The sequence below is a fragment of the Salvelinus fontinalis genome, chromosome 6, assembly GCF_029448725.1.
Source record: "Salvelinus fontinalis isolate EN_2023a chromosome 6, ASM2944872v1, whole genome shotgun sequence".
Classification (NCBI taxonomy): Eukaryota; Metazoa; Chordata; class Actinopteri; order Salmoniformes; family Salmonidae; genus Salvelinus; species Salvelinus fontinalis.
The window spans coordinates 39,423,381-39,440,049 of NC_074670.1; the positions used below are offsets into that span (position 1 = coordinate 39,423,381).

The 16,669-nt window shown below is 43.6% G+C and overlaps 2 protein-coding genes across 7 annotated transcripts in view; both read right to left on the reverse strand.

Annotated features, from left to right (window-relative positions):
- Nucleotides 1-16,669, reverse strand: part of LOC129857815 (phosphatase and actin regulator 4B-like) — a 90,453-nt gene that overhangs the window by 17,490 nt on the left and 56,294 nt on the right. For 2 of the 6 annotated variants that reach the window (XM_055926415.1, XM_055926416.1), the window contains exons 4-6: nt 3,676-3,837; nt 3,260-3,340; nt 1-522 (exon numbers count right to left, since the gene is read on the reverse strand). In XM_055926415.1, the coding sequence (XP_055782390.1) occupies nt 1-522; nt 3,260-3,340; nt 3,676-3,837 (765 nt within the window). Of the gene's footprint in view, nt 523-3,259; nt 3,341-3,675; nt 3,838-4,955; nt 6,259-14,876; nt 15,138-16,669 lie in introns of those variants that run through there. The other 4 variants (XM_055926413.1, XM_055926419.1, XM_055926414.1 and 1 more) reach the window with 4 other exon arrangements.
- Nucleotides 6,359-11,362, reverse strand: LOC129857817 (zinc finger MYM-type protein 1-like). Its single transcript, XM_055926426.1, has one exon. It carries the CDS (start codon nt 8,872-8,874, stop codon nt 6,772-6,774), a length of 2,103 nt encoding a protein of 700 aa, XP_055782401.1. The 5' UTR covers nt 8,875-11,362; the 3' UTR covers nt 6,359-6,771.

A 16,669-nucleotide genomic window follows, 5' to 3' on the forward strand; every position in this document is an offset into this window, starting at 1 on the left:
CTCTACGGGCCCTTCCCTCCTCTGCGGACGCGTGCCGGGGGAGGGTGGGCTTCCATGCTGTCTCAGCGGGGCGACTCCTCCTTCCGTCCTCTGATGGCGCCTTCTGCAGGCCCGGCCGCTTTTCTCCGTCAGAAGGGTGTAGTCTGCCCCCACGTCTACCCTCCTCCTGTCCCATCCCCTGCACCTGGCCCATCATCTGGCCCTGCCAGGCCATGTTAGACTTCCCCTCCCCCTGGGACAGTCCTCCTCCACCTCCTCGCCGGCCCTCCTCCTGATGTCCGGAGCCTCTGCGGCCACCCTGGTCCCCGTGGCGGTCTACGTCCGGGGGGAAGCGGACCCTGCGGTCCTCTGGCTGGGGCAGCCAGGCTGGGTTAATCTTAAAGTCTGAGGCGTTCATCCCAGAGTCTGAGGGGGGTCTTGTCTGGTTCTCCTGCCCTCTGCCCCCTCCACCACCTCCACCCACGGGCAGGGTGTGGCCATTCTTCACGTAGGGCTGTTTGGGGCTGTGAGGATCGCCCCCTTCTGTCACAAAAATGGATACAAGCAGTGAGACTTTCTATACAGAGACAATCATCACTCACACATGAGAAGATCTATAAACTACACTACTTTGAGTCACCAACAAAAGGAAGGGGTTAGCCAGAAATCTAACAAAGCCATCATCTCTACTCAAAATGTTCTGCATATTTGAGTATAAATGGTCAAATTTAATTGGCTTGTTGAAATAGGGCACAGGATGGACTTTTGGATTTGTTCCCTCGGTGCATCTGGACATGATTTCGCAGCCCTATTCAGAATGTAAGGTTTGAGAAAGGTGTCCTAACCGCCAACAGCTCTGGAACAGAGCTCTGCCCATGGAGTGAAATATGTTTAATAAACGGGCCTCTGCAACACTGATGCCGGCAGAGTAAAAGCACAGAACACACTGACTTTAAAAGCTATTTCGCTGCAGGGTGCAATTCGTTCCACTTTCCCCAGCTCAAGAAAAACGCTATGTCATTTTCTTACCAAAATATACAGTTATACTGTTTAAAAGGGAGCATTTGCCTTTCTTCAACTGCCATTGAGTGTGCTGAATTTGAAGCTGTTACTGTCATCGACTATGCTGTCTGTGTAGGTGTGATAGCCCTGGACTTTCGTCTGATAAAGATAGTCATTTTCAATTTGCTCCCTCCCCCTTGGCTGCCCTAACCCTTAAATGTTTGCAGATCTGAAGGGTCTGGATAGGTATATGTAGGGTAGTGGTGGAGCGTCCACCATGTTGCTTACACTTGACATATATCAAATCTTTTTTTTTTGTCACATGCGCCGAATACAACAGGTGTAGACCTTACAGTGAAATGCTTACCTACAAGCCCTTAACCAACAATGCAGTTTTAAGAAAATCTCTAAAAAACTAAATGATAAGAATAAAAACGAAATAAAGAGCAGCAGTAAATAACAATAGCGGGGCTATATACAGGGGGTACCGGTACAGTAGTCAATGTGTCATTGTGCGGGGGGTACCGGTGTCGAGGTTATTATGTACATGTAGGTAGAGTTATTAAAGAATAGATAATAACATTCTCACATAGGTGTTCCATTTGTCCAGGTGGGAAAGGGCAGTGTGGCGTGCAAAAGAGATTGCATCATCTGTGGATCTGTTGGTGCGGTATGCAAATTGGAGTTAGTCTAGGGTTTCTGGGATAAGGGTGTTGATGTGAGCCATGACCAGCCTTTCAAAGCATTTCATGGCTACAGAAGTGAGTGCTACGGGTCGGTAGTCATTTAGGCAGGTTACCTTACTGTTCTTGGGCACAGGGACTACAGTGGTCTGCTTGAAACATGTTGGTATTGCAGACTTGGACAGGGAGAGGTTGAAAATGTCTTGGTTAGTTTGGTTGGTTCTTGGTTAGTTAGGTTGGCTTTGTGCATGCTACCTGTGCTGTGAAAAATATCTGTCCTTTTTTGTATTTAGTGGTGAGCTAACATAAATATATGTGGTGTTTTCGCTGTAAAACATTTTAAAAATCGGACATGTTGGCTGGATTCACAAGATGTTTATCTTTCATATGCTGTATTGGACTTGTTAATGTGTGAAAGTTAAATATTTCGAAAAAATATATTTTGAATTTCGCGCCCTGCACTTGAAGTGGCTGTTGTCATATTGTGCCCGGCTTCGGGCTTGCAGCCCAAAGAAGTTAAAGGTCTTACTCACATCAGCTGCGGAGAGCGTGATCACATGGTCATCCGGAACGGCTGATGCTCTCATGCATGTTTCAGTGTTACTTGCCTCGTAGCGAGCATAGAAGTTATTTAGCTCGTCTGGTAGGTTCGTGTCACTGGGCAGCTCTCGGCTGTGCTTCCCTTTGTAGTCTGTAATAGTTTGCGAGTTTCTGGATGAGCGTTTTCCTGTTTGCTTATGGAGGAATACAGCTCATTGAGCGCGGTTTTCGTGCCAGCCTCGGTCTGTGGTGGTATGTAGACAGCTACGAAAAATTCAGATGAAAACTCTCTAGGTAGATAGTGTGGTCTACAGCTTATCATGAGATACAAGCGAGCAAAACCCTGAGACTTCCTTAGATATTGTGCACCAGCTATTCTTTACAAATATGCATAGGCCCACGCCCCGTGTCTTACCAGAGGCTGCTGTTCTGCCGATAGAGTGTATAACCCGCCAGCTGTATGGTCTTAATGTCGTCGTTCAGCCACGACTCGGTGAAACATAAGATACAGTTTTTAAATGTCCCGTTGGTAAGATATACGTGCTTTCAGCTCCTCCCATTTATTTTCCAGCGATTGAACGTTAGCTAGCAGAACGGAAGGCAAGGGCAGATTAGCCACTCGTCGCCTGACCCTCACAAGGCATCCTGATTTCTTTCCGTGAAACCTACGTTTACTTTTCCAGCGAATCACAGGGATCTGGGCATGGTCGGGTGTCTGTAGTATATCCCTTGCGTCCGACTCGACCAATTTGAGGTGAGTATTCCCAGTTCTGATGTCCAGAAGCTCTTCGGTCATAAGAGACTGTAGCAGCAACATTATGTACAAAAAAGTTACGAACAACGCGAAAAAACTAACAAAATAGCATGGTTGGTTAAGAGCCGAGAAGACGGCAGCCCTACCCTTCGGCGCCATCTTTCGCCCTCCGGCGCAATCTTTCGCCAAACATTCAAAGTTTAGGGGCAAGTGGAAGGGTTAGTGAGCCAACTGGAACTGGCTGATTGAGTCATGTGGGGATCAGGTGAGTGAGTGACATCACCAGTGGCAGCACTCTTACCATTCTCCGGGAGCTCCTTCAGCACTCCCTGTTCTATAAGCTCCTGCCTCGGTCGCCTCATCGACATCCTTCTCTCCAGAACTGCCGTCAACACACAGAATTTAAGCCAGCGCGTTAATGCACTGAGGTTTTTTTTTCAGATTTCTTCCAGATAGCATATAAAACCAAAGATAATACTTCAAATGTTAGTGTCATTTCACGTTCCAGAAGTCAAAGATGTAAGTTTACAGATCTTCAAATAAAAATGATTTAATTCTAACCACTATAACAATCGTCTTGTTAAAGCAGACTGAACTTGATACACTGGAAAACTGGCCATATCACCAGGAGACAGGAATACACACTGAAAAGGCGTTTGATAAAGACTGAATGCAACACATAAAAACTAACAAACACAATGAAACCGGAACACAAACCTTCTGAAGTTTCCGTAAACTTCTCGCTGCTTTTCTTCTTCCTCCACTTCCATGGTTTGAAGATCTTGCCAAGGGTAGAGAACTTGCCCTTGCCCTTGCATGGGAGAGGGGTGCTGTCCCCATCTCCCTCCGTCGTGGTGTGCAGGTGGTCAACTTCATCAACTGGAGCAATGGCGTCAGAGAGACAAGAATAGAGAGTCAAGAAACACTGTTGAAATATGACAACCACAACTGGGCATCTCCAACATAACAACAGCAGAGAGCAGAGGTAACCCTTGCCCAAACATTTTTTACAGTAGCCTAGCTGAGCTCTAACTCAGGCGAGCAAAACCTTGTGCACCAGCTGCTGTTTAGCCTGGCCCATGCACTCTGAGTAAAGTGTAGTTTTAGAACATTAACCTATAGCCTAACTGAGCTAGACTGACACCCATATGCACACAGAGTAAAGTGCAGAGGAACATTAGCCTAGCTATGCTAGCCTGACACCCATATGCACCGTGATTAAAGAACATGGGAGGGCCAGGCTCATTAGGAAGGTTATTAACGTTAGCTCAGAGCTCTGGGACTGTGTGTGCTTTGGCAGGGTGATGGTGAAAGCGCATGTACTCCTCCACACATTCACAACCAAGTAACCAACAGTTATGAGATGGGAGAGTCCCTCTTGCACTAGCCTCCATCTATAGCTTCCCACAGTCAAGAGTCTCACATTCCTCCCCTTGGGATAATATTGTTATAAGCCTTTCAACACCAACAGGCTACGTGCAAGCACACACACACATTGCACTCTTTATGCTTTTTCACTAACAATGTGGAGTCATACACCTTTAAAAAATATTTGGAGGTAGGACTCTCTCTTTGGCCTGAGTGAGTCTCTCTCCGAGACACGTAGACATCCAGCTGCCATGGTAACAGCTCAGGTGATTGACAGGCTGACTGACAAGGTGCTGAGCTTCACATCTCTGTGAGCCAGGTTCCTCTAAGGTTGAGGTATTAATTCAGCAGACATAATATTTACCGTGTAGAAGGGCTGGGGCAAAACAACCTACCAGTCCCACAAACACAGGATGTCCTGACAATAACACTGCCCCAGCAATTCGGTTCACACAACAACGCACGCTTAAAAAACGCTATAATATTTGCCAGCTGCTGATGGGCAGATGTAATAATACTATACAATACCTTCCTTCAAAACACCAGAAGTGGATGTAGAGGAAACATGTCAAAAGGTGGAAATGGGCACCAAAGCAGGGTCGTGGAGGTTATATTACAGAGCTAGTCACCTGGGTGAGAGGTCAGGGTCCAGCTTCCATGGTGGTGGGACTTGAGGCAGCATGCCATGAGGAAGCAGAAGGTTGTGTTCAAAAATCCAAACACTTGTCCCTAGTCGATCACAACACCCTAGGTAGGGAGGGGCGGGGGTTGGCTGTGACAGCGCAGAGACCCACAGAAGGCTGCTAAGCCACATACGGACAAAACATCAAAGTCCAGAGGCCAGGTCCAAACCATGTACATCCATCTCCTCGGGAAGTTATAAAAACCAGTGGATTCAGTTCATGATATCCAAAGAATGAGTTGCTAAACGCAGTTGTCTGTAACACATACACTCCCCTGGTTCTCCTACACACAGGCACAGCAGCCTCTGGCAGAACGGTTTGCCTCTGACAAGGAGAGCAGGCAGGCAGGCAGGTTAGTTAAAATCCACTCAAGCAGGATAAATGCTGGCTGTGCTGGGCCGACACACTCCAGATCTACAGTGGGTTGACTGACTGATACTACCAGAAACACAAGGCAGCACATTCACTCCATTCAGCTGGTAGCAAGAAATACAGTTGATCTTATCCCGGAGATTCGAAAGGTGACCAAATGGATCCTTCCTATACCCATTTTCTTGTCAAAAGCGTGCCTGAAGAGTGAGTGGAGGTCCGGTGTGTGTGTAGGCTGTCTGCAGCTGTGTGACTCGGACAGAGGAAAGGGGGGAGGGGGTCTGGGAAACAACGGAGGAAACGGCACTCCACCCTGATCCTTACTGTGACAGAGAACAAAGTCAACCTCCACCACTCACACATCTTACTGTACTGGACATGGAAACAGAGAGCCTGTTTCAACTGTAGGCTATACTGTAGGCTATAAAGCACACAGGACATAATATTAAGTGATAATGCCAGAGAAGGCGGTATATTGGCAGGGGTGTTAGCAAATTGTGCCAATATATCCTTCAAAACACCGGCTTCGAGGGCATTATCACTTTTATACAACAGGTTACCAACATATTCAAATAATGTTTGACATATTTTCATTAAAAACATTATTTTGATGAATTTATTCATACCATTTCATCCTTCCACAAGCCGGTAGGGATATGTGGATATTGTAAAGTGTAAAGTGTGTAAAGTGTATATTGTAAAGTGGTTGTTCCACTGGATATCATAAGGTGAATGCACCAATTTGTAAGTCGCTCTGGATAAGAGCGTCTGCTAAATGACTTAAATGTAAATGTAAAATATAGTCCTGACACAAATCTAGGGTTGCTACCAGTGGCGTGCCGTGGGCCTGGGGCCTGGGCCTTCAGTGAGGTCCTACACAGTCCCACTCGAATGAATCCACCTCTTATTACCATCATTATGATGCCATGGCTCTAGACACTATACATTTAGACAGAAACGCAGTATAACCAGGCGTTGCGTCACCTTGAAATTGACATTTTTATTCAGAGAATTGCAGGGGAAGAGTACAATACAGTACAGTTCAACTAATAGGCAAGAACATAGTCGAGTGCAACAGAGTTATATTAATATTCTTCTTCTATCCATTTCTGGTCCACGAACTTTGAGCTTTAAGTCCCCCCCCCCCAAAATATACAGTGTGTTCATTAAACAGCGCATTGTCGCACCCAAAGCAGTTTCACCGTGATGATAAAGACACATAACTATTCACTGAAAATAAAAGAAAGAAAACAAATAATTTGCAACATAGGCTATTTGCCATTTTATTTTGTTAATATATAGGCTATTTAATATTAACAAAATAAAATGCGAAACATACATACACATTTAGTAAAAAATAAAATGCATTGTATGCCTACTCACCAAAGACTGATTATTTGAACACAAAATCCTTCCTCCTTTCTTTCCTCAAGAAGACTTCAATGACTCTGTTGTACAGTCTATCTGTGCGTTTTAGTTCCACCAATAAGTAATTTTCTATTGACATGGAGGCTAATGCTGAAAGCCGAGTCTGTCCAGTAGCATTTCTGGAATACGTTTTGATTCGCTTTAAGGCCGAGAATGACCGCTCGACAGAAGCCGTGGACACAGGGATAGTCACTGTCACACATGCCTTAAGTAAATCAAGGAGATCAGAGGGACTTTTCCCTTCAAAATCAGTCATAGCATACATTACAGTCAGTTCTGTTTTTAGCTTGGATAGGTCGAACAGTGTTCCGTGACTCTCTGTTAAGCTGGAGAAGGCTGTTTGCAGGAATTTTTTCCGGTAGGTCTGAAAGTGCTGGGGGTCCAGGAGGGAGAGAAACATACATTTTTCGTGGTCTTGAAACCTGTTTCGTATCTGGCAAAGAAGGTTGTCCAGAATATTGCTGTGGAGTTGTTGGTAGTATGTGCGAGGGTCTCCTTGTGCTGGGCCTCTGCGTTCGCTGGGTGAACTTGAGATGCGCGCTGTGTCATCGTAGATTTGACTGAATCTGCGCCTCTCTCGCTCAATTGTGTCACAAAACTCGTTCACCCTTGTCAGGCAGAATTGTACATCCAAAGTTTGTTTCTGTAGAATTCCAAAAAGCACATCCGAATAATTAAAAATCCCATTGAATGTTTCAAGCAAAAAACAAAACTCAAAATCATCCAAACGTGCATTAAATCCATCATCCATAAGCACAGTATCCCCGTCATAGTCATCATGATGTTCCAGTAAGTGGTTAAACAGCTCCTTTAGGGCAACTCTCTTTTCAAAGACTGCATTGACCAATCTAGATGTATATTGCCACCTCGTTGGTGCAACCTTAGGAAGACGACGCTTGCAGATGTCATCCAGCAGTTGCGTGCGCTTAGGGGATTGTGAGAAAAATGCTGTAAGGCCATTGAGGTTGGCAAAGAAGACCTTGCATTCTTTAAGCTTTGAGGCTCCTTGAGACAGTACTAAATTTAGTCGATGTGCATAGCAGTGAATGAATAAGGCCATCGGTGCCCTCTCCTTAACTTTAGCCCGCACCCCATTGAGTCCAGATGCCATGACTGCTGCGCCATCAAAAGACTGTGCCACAACTTTATCCACACTACATTCATTTTCCTCCAAGAAACGGAAAATCATAGCGGCAATGTCATCAGCTCGCTTGCCGCTTGTCACATCTTCAAATCGGATGAATCGCTCCTTGACTCCTGTGTCCGTCACATAACGCAGGACGAGTGAGAGCTGTGCTGCATTTCCCTCATCTGTTGTCTCGTCCACCATAACAGCAACAAAGGGAGCTTTTTTAATCTCCATTTTGATCTCTTCTCCCATCACTTCAGCAATAGCATAAATTAGGTCATTTTGTATTTTGCCTGACGTCCCAATGAACACTTTGTTAGTGGACAGGTGGTATTGTAAATCTGTGTTGCTTTCAGAAAGAAAAGAAAGAAGCTCCACGTAGTTCCCTTTGTTTGTGGAGTCAGCACTTTCATCGTGTCCCCTAAATGAAAGTTCCTGTTTACCCAAAAACATGACACAATCAATGAGTCTTTTCAATATTTCCCTATTTTTCTTCACCTTTTCATTGTGCAGCTCCGTTGCCCTGCGCGCTTGTTCGTTGAGCTGTAGATCCACTCGGGTGTCCCCAAAAGTTTTCAAAAGCACCATTGCTTGTAAGTGCCCAGCCGTACTTTGGTGTCTCGTTGCTGCCTTGGTTAGACAACTCAAGTTTGCAAAGCCAGTGTGGCTCCAAACACCAAATCGATCACTTGCAAATAATAGGCATTCCCAGCAGTACAGTTTGCAGTGCTTCTCGGAGCCTGTGAGCCATTGATAGCGCTCGTAGTTGGAACTTTGAAAGTGGCGAACGAACCCCTTTCCCGCCTGTGACAGACTTTGTAGCGTCGGCGTCGGGCGACCTTTCCTTACAATGTCTAACTTTTCTTGAAAAGTTCGTCTTGAGAATGGCGTTATAATTATATCCTCGACCAAATCGATATCTTCTCCTCCTTCCGCCATTGTGGGTTGAAAAAACAGCTTAGTAGTACGCAAATTAATTTGTTTATCAAATTCAGTTTCCTAGTTCTGAGGTTCTGCATAGACCTGCCCATAGGACCTGCCTCTCAATATTGGTAATCCAATTAAAAGACGTGCACGCACTACGCCTGCTAGCTGGCTCCTGTGTAACACTGGAGCCAGCCAGCAGGCGTACAATAGCCAACTCTAAAGCTGATTGGTTGACACTAAATTTTCATTTCCATTCACTTTCAGCTACAAGCGCCCGCACTGTTAATTCTGAAGGCCTGAGGGCAGATTTTAGACCCCTGGCAACACATGATGGCTGAATATGATTGGATAAAAGATCTAACATAAAGACCAGCCCTCCAACTCTCAACCTGGGGCTGGAAGCAGTGCAACCAAGAGGAAAGCTATGAAATGAAGAGTATAACTCTTACTCTGGGGAATAATTTAATACATATTTGTGGGAAAATATATTTTACATTTTTTTATATTCTGATTATGTTTAGGCCAGCATAGAAGGCCTTGCTGGCCCTGACGGCCCACCACTGGTTGCTACCCAAGCTGGCTGGTCGTTTGTTCTATCGGTTCGGTTGCTAGAGACGCGATCCAGTTGTTCAGTCTTTTTGTTCTGTAAGGTCTACACAAATCTCTGCTGTTGAAAACTAAATGTTAGAGTAAAAGAAAAGTGAGATAATGTCTAGATGCTTTTTATAATGGAGATCAAGTTTATATGCTGGACTGACAGTGGATTGTGCAGTCAGATGGAACAGAGTAAATAGGCATTTTAACATCATAGATTTAGCCGGTGGTAATTTTTGGAATAGACACCGGCTGGAATGCGGTTTTTACCAATCAGTATTAAGGATTAGACCCACCCATTGTATAACAATACCATAAACCCTCCATCATCATCACTCCCTTCTAAAAATCATCAATCACCCAGACCTCTTGAAGAATCCTTAAGTGTTGTGTACAATGATTTTATGTAAAAACAAAGACCTTAGAGAGGTCTGGAAGACAAGTTAAAAGTGAATGATGCAGTGACAGCAAGGATACCAGGCTAGACAGCGCTGTCCAATCAGGAATCCTGCCCATCTAGAGCTTGCAAATAAGGAATCAGGGTCAGACTTGGATGTCACTAGTTATGTTACATTCCCCCAAAATTGAAATCGCTGCTCAATAGAAATAGGGAACAAACAAATGAGCCTCTGACAACCAGAACGAAAAAGGTGGGGTTTTAAAAGGCATCCAAGGGGGTGCCTACTGACTGGGTGCTGGCCAAACAAACACCCACTGGATTTGCCTGATAGCAAACAAACTAAAGGAAAAGACAACTCACACCAACTTAGGTAAGGGAATGCAAATAAATGTGGCACAAACCAAACAGGTGAGGCATGATAAAAGGCTTTGTTTCACATAAGAGATGCCCACTGAAGCATTGGCTCTGTAGCTCTTAAATATCACCTGAAACTAACGACTGACTAACGAGGCGACAGGTGCAACACATCCTGAACAACTAGGATAATTCCAATCAGTGCGCATCCACAACTAAATAGAACCAACCTCAAAAACCAAAGCCTGTAACAGTTACCACAGCCACAAAGTCATAAGTTCCACCTATTTCTACAATTTATCTACTTAAAATGTGATTTCCCATTTTTACGATATAGCCAATTTCGACATTGTGGCTTTACTATCTAGTGGAAACCGCCAGACTGGGATGACCTCAAAGCAATGCTAATAGCCACACCTGGTGTCATCTTCCACACCTCAGACTAGTGATGGGAAGCTAAGCTATTTTTACTGACTATGATCTTAGTCAAAAAATAGTCAAAAGAACGAATCTTGACTATTTTGAGTCAGTAACGCCCAGATTTCTAGGAATACAAACAATATTATTTATTGATATACTTGAAACGAGGTCTAGTTGTGGCCGCAACCGGACTAGATTGTGAACGGCTCTTGGCGGAATGCATTGCTTGACTGCAGTGAGGGTGACAAGCACAATATTGTTCGTCAACTGCAGCACCCCAAACAATTCGTTCTCAAGTTCGAGTTTGTTGCGCAGAGGCTGTTATCAGTTCTAAACATGTATTTTTCTTCTCTATGCTGCCTGCAGCATGGTATATTTTCCAGCACGCATATATGACAGACAGTTGTTGGTCGGCGCACATTTGATGAGCCGGAAAAGCACGTATTAATCCTGCTATAGAGTTAATGCGGCCAGCAGTTCAAAAGAACGACAAAAAATGAATGAGTCACTCAGAAAAACGAATCATGACTCGAGTCAACTTGAGTCAATAAAAAGAGTTGTCATGTTTTTTTTTTTTCGAACTACACATCATTATCTCACACCAAGTCTCCCACCACAAAAAGAAAGAGGCCTGAGTAATAGGCATTAGGGAAAATGTTCTTAGAAATGTTTGTGTCCAGTTGCAGGTGATTCTACAAAAAAATCAGGGGGAAAAAATCAGAAAGTTATTAAATCCATGTTTTGTACCGTGCTGGGAGGTTCTTCGCCAACGCACATCTAGCATTTCCCAGCATCTTTGCAGGAACTAGTTGTTTCTAGTAGTAGATGAAAGCAAGTTACACAGTGCGGGCAAAACAAAGATCTACACACATGCAAGAGGCATTTCCCGCTCGATACAAAACATGGTTTTCATATATTTTTTTGTAGAACCACCAGCAACTGGACACGGACATTTAGAAGATAACCTTGTACCTGACACGAGAACGAAGATAGTAGAGGTCGACCGATTAATTGGAATGGGCGAATAATTTCAAGTTTTCATAACAATCGGAAATCGGTGTCCACCGATTTTTAAATTATAAATTATAATATATTTTTTTACACCTTTATTTAACTAGGCAAGTCAGTTAAGAACACATTCTTATTTTCAATGACGGCCTAGGAACGGTGGGTTAACTGCCTTGTTCAGGGCCAGAACGACAGGTTTTTACCTGTCAGCTCGGGGGTTCAATCTTGCAACCTTACGGTTAACTAATCCAACGCTCTAACCACCTGCTTTACATTGCACTCCACGAGGAGCCTGCCTGTTACGCGAATGCAGTAAGAAGCCAAGGTAAGTTGCTAGCTAGCATTAAACTTATCTTATAAAAAAAACAATCAATCAAACAATCCTAATCACTAGTTAACTACACATGGTTGATGATATTACTAGTTTATCTAGCGTGTCCTGCGGTGCATATAATCAATGCATTTCGCATTCGCAAAACAGGACTGTCGTTGCTCCAATGTGTACCTAACCATAAACATCAATGCCTTTCTTAAAATCAATACACTAGTATATATTTTTAAACTTGCATATTTAGTTAATATTGCCTGCTAACATGAATATCTTTTAACTAGGGAAATTGTGTCACTTCTCTTGCAACAGAGTCAGGGTATATGCAGCAGTTTGGGCCGCCTGGTTCGTTGCGAACTGTGTGAAGACTATTTGTTCCTAACAAAGACAGCCAACTTCGCCAAACGGGGGATGATTTAACAAAAGCGCATTTGCGAAAAAAGCACAATCGTTGCATGACTGTACCTAACCATAAACATCAATGCCTTTCTTAAAATCAATACACAGAAGTATATATTTTTAAACCTGCATATTTAGCTAAATGAAATCCAGGTTAGCAGGCAATATTAACCAGGTGAAATTGTGCTACTTCTCTTGCGTTCATTGCACGCAGAGTCAGGGTATATGCAACAGTTTGGGCCGCCTGGCTCGTTGCAAACTAATTTGCCAGAATTTTAAGTAATTATGACATAACATTGAAGGTTGTGCAATGTAACAGGAATATTTCGACTTATGGATGCCACGCGTTAGATAAAATACGGAACGGTTCCGTATTTCACTGAAAGAATAAACGTTTCGTTTTTGAGATGATAGTTTCCGGATTCGACCATATTAATGACCTAAGGCTCGTATTTCCGTGTGTTATTATGTTATAATTAAGTCTATGATTTGATAGAGCAGTCTGACTGAGCGATGGTAGGCACCAGCAATCTCTTAAGCATTCATTCAAACAGCACTTTCATGTGTTTTGCCAGAAGCTCCTCGCTGTGCTTCAAGCATTGCGCTGTTTATGACTTCAAGCCTATCAACTCCCGAGATTAGGCTGGTGTAACCGATGTGAAATGGCTAGGTAGTTAGCGGGGTGTGCGCTAATAGCGTTTCAAACGTCACTCGCTCTGAGACTTGGGAGTAGTTGTTCCCCTTGCTCTGCATGGGTAACGCTGCTTCGAGGGTGGCTGTTGTCGATGTGTTCCTGGTTCGAGCCCAGGTAGGAGCGAGGAGAGGGATGGAAGCAATACTGTTAGACTGGCAATACTAATACTAAATACTAAAGTGCCATAAGAACATCCCATAGTTAAAGGTATATGAAATACAAATCGTATAGAGAGAAATAGTCCTATAATTCCTATAATAACTACAACCTAAAACTTATTACCTGGGAATATTGAAGACTCATGTTAAAAGGAACCACCAGCTTTCATATGTTCTCATGTTCTGAGCAAGGATCTTAAACATTAGCTTTCTTACATGGCACATATTGCACTTTTACTTTCTTCTCCAACACTTTGTTTTTGCATTATTTAAACCAAATTGAACATGTTTCATTATTTATTTGAGGCTAAATTGATTTTATTGATGTATTATATTAAGTTAAAATAAGTGTTCATTCAGTATTGTTGTAATTGTAATTATTACAAATACGTTTTTTTTATTTATTTTTTTAAATCGGCATTAGCTTTTTTCGATCCTCCAATAATCGGTATCGGCGTTGAAAAATCATAATCGGTCAACCTCTAGAAGATAGTATCGCCAAGAACAGGTTAGTTGAAAAATCTATGGCGCCGTTTTGTATAAGCTAAGCTGTAACGTTGAGTATGGAAACATAGTTATCACATATCTTGTGTAAAAAACTGTAGCTAACTATGATCCAGGTTTAACCTCAGGCCCATGACTCATTGACTCATAGCAGGAGCAGTCAGGTGAGCATGTGGTGGAGAGCAGATAGTGTTGTTTTAAAGGGCCTCAGCAGCAAGCCCACTGCCTCGAGCAGCCTGATCACTTACATACGAGTCTGCTTCCGCAAGGAAAGCCAACCCTTTTCCTCCTCAACCCTAAACTAGTCACCTTCCATGTTTTGAAATGGAGCCTAGATAAGTTTTGACTTGTCACTAGTGGGTAATTCCAATACCTAAAGTTTTCGGTTGAAAAGATAGCCATTTCTCAACCTGGTTTTGTGGACTCGTACCTACACACAGGGTCGAACTGGCCATCTGGCATTTCAAATGCAAATGCAATTTTTTGCCTGGTGTGCTTGTTTAACTTGTTACACAAGTGGCACACTAGGCCGATTACTCGCTGGTTGCCTAACTTCATCTCTATACAATAACCTAGCAAGACAACCCAACCTCGTAGGCTTAACCTCCATGGGATAACAGACCACAACAATACTGAGGGAAAGCTGGATGGAATGGCTCCAAAGAAAGCACATAACACACTACACATTCAGAGAGACAATCCTATTTCCAGTAATCTCTCAGAAAATGTTTCAATATCTCACAGTTTACTGCCGCAAACAGTGAGACATGTGTTTGTGCGGCTAATCTTTTTGTTTTGCATACAGAATGTCAGAAGGGTATCCTGCACTCAGTAATGTGGGTGCACGCACACACACAGCTGATATTCATCCACCTGGTCCCAGTGACTTTTAGCATTCCCTGTGGTAAAGAGAGGTAAATAAAGTGTGCAACATTGTTGATTACACAATCTCCAGCCCCCGCCTCTCCTCTGCCCTCCCTCCTTTTTTTCAGCAGCCAAGATGTTGAAAAGAAATTGAAAAACTGAACACTAAGGATCTTTTCATAAGTGAGTGAAAGTGTTTGAGTTTATTTATAAATGTGTACTTGTGAGACTGATTATAGAGCAGGTGTATGTGAGTGACTGAGTGAGTGAGTAAGTAAGCTAGAAACTCACCGCTGCGGTGGATGTGTTGGTGTTGGTGTTGGACCTGAGCTGGGGACTCCAGAGGAAGGCTCTGTCCCATGATCCAGCCCCAGAGGGGCCTGTTTTGCTCTTTCTACCCAGGAATAGGCACGCCGTGCTGGGCAGAGGAGGAGCACACCTGGTCCACAGCTTGTTCAACCAAGTTCACTAGTCTCCTCTTTCTGTCTACTTCGCCAGCAACTCTTTGCAACTTTCTTTCCCCTCTACCTCTTTCGGTTACTCCTCCCACTCTCCCTCCCTCTTTCGGTCTCCGTAAGACCTACCCTCCCTGCTCCCTTGAAGTGCTCCCCACCCTCTCCCTTTCTCACTGACCCTCCCTCCGGTCAGCATTCACAGACGGATGCCAATCATTCCTTTGAGCTGCACTGGTGGTGTATAAATGTGTGTTTGTATTTTCGTGTGTGCGTGTGTGTGTTATAGTGAGTGAGAAGATTAGATTTACCACAACAGAATTGACCAACATTCTCTGGCTAACCTCTCGGGCTTTAGCCCTTCATATATGCCCACCACAGTTCTGCACAGGATCTCTTTCCACTTTGAATGAGGCTTAATAGACCAAAACCAGCAGTAACGAAAGTCGTTTCTTGAGCAGCGGTGGGCTCTGACTGCTCATGTGACCTAACAGTGGCCAGATCCAGGTCAAAGGTTAAATAATGACACTCACTGAGGTATTCATATTCTGTCTCTATGGAGCCACCATATGGATGTACAGCATGAGCACGGGGCTTCTAACAGCAACTCTGCCAGTAGAGCTGAGAGGTGTGAGTATTCACAGAGAACTGAAAGGATGGGCAGTGGGGCCCGAGAGAGAAAAATTGAATAAAAAAATATAGAAAGTAGTACCTTCTCTAACTCACTTCCGACATAGAAATGAAATTGCTTAAAGTCGGAAAACCAGAGCAGGCACAAAACTACTAGCTTGTCCTTTAGGAGAGAGATCTATTTCTATCTGTGTCCTCTATCAATGGAGATGAAGTTCAGATAGAGAGAGGAGGAAGTGTCTGCTCTGAGACCACACAGCATTCCATCAGCAGAGATGTCGCTAGTACTGCTGAGGAGGTCATGGGGTGGCCTAGCGGTTAAGAGCAGAAAGGTTGCTGGTTTGAATCCCCGAGCTTACTAGGTGAAAAATCTGTTGACGTGCCCTTGAGCAAGGCACAACCCTAATGGCTCCTGTATGTCGCACTGGATAAGAGCATTTGCTAAATGACTAAAATGTAAATGTGAAAAATTAATACACAATGACTAGTCATTCAAAATGGCCACGTACGCTTCACAAAAGCCTTCTTCACATTCACTTCCAGTCAGCACTCATGACAGAGCTACAACTATCTACTTCATTGAAACGGTACTGGTTTTCCATTCCATGTTATTTTAGCATGCCATGACACCCATGTTTACCTGGCCACTGTTTTAAATGCTAACTTTTTAGCATTACATAGGATATGAAGAAACATTACTCTGAGCCGCAGCTTCATACTATACTGAACAAAAATATCAATGCAACATGTAGTGTTGGTCCCATGTTTCATGAGCTGAAAGAAAAGATCCCAGAAATGTTCCATACACACAAAAAGCTTGTTTCTCTCAAATTAGTGTACATCCTTGTTAGTGAGCATTTCTCCTTTGTTAAGATAATCCATCCACCTGACAGGTGTGACATATCAAGAAGCTGATTAAAAAGCATGATCATTACACAGTTGCACCTTGTGCTGGGGACAATAAAAGGCCACTAAAATGTGCAGTTTTGTCACACAACACAA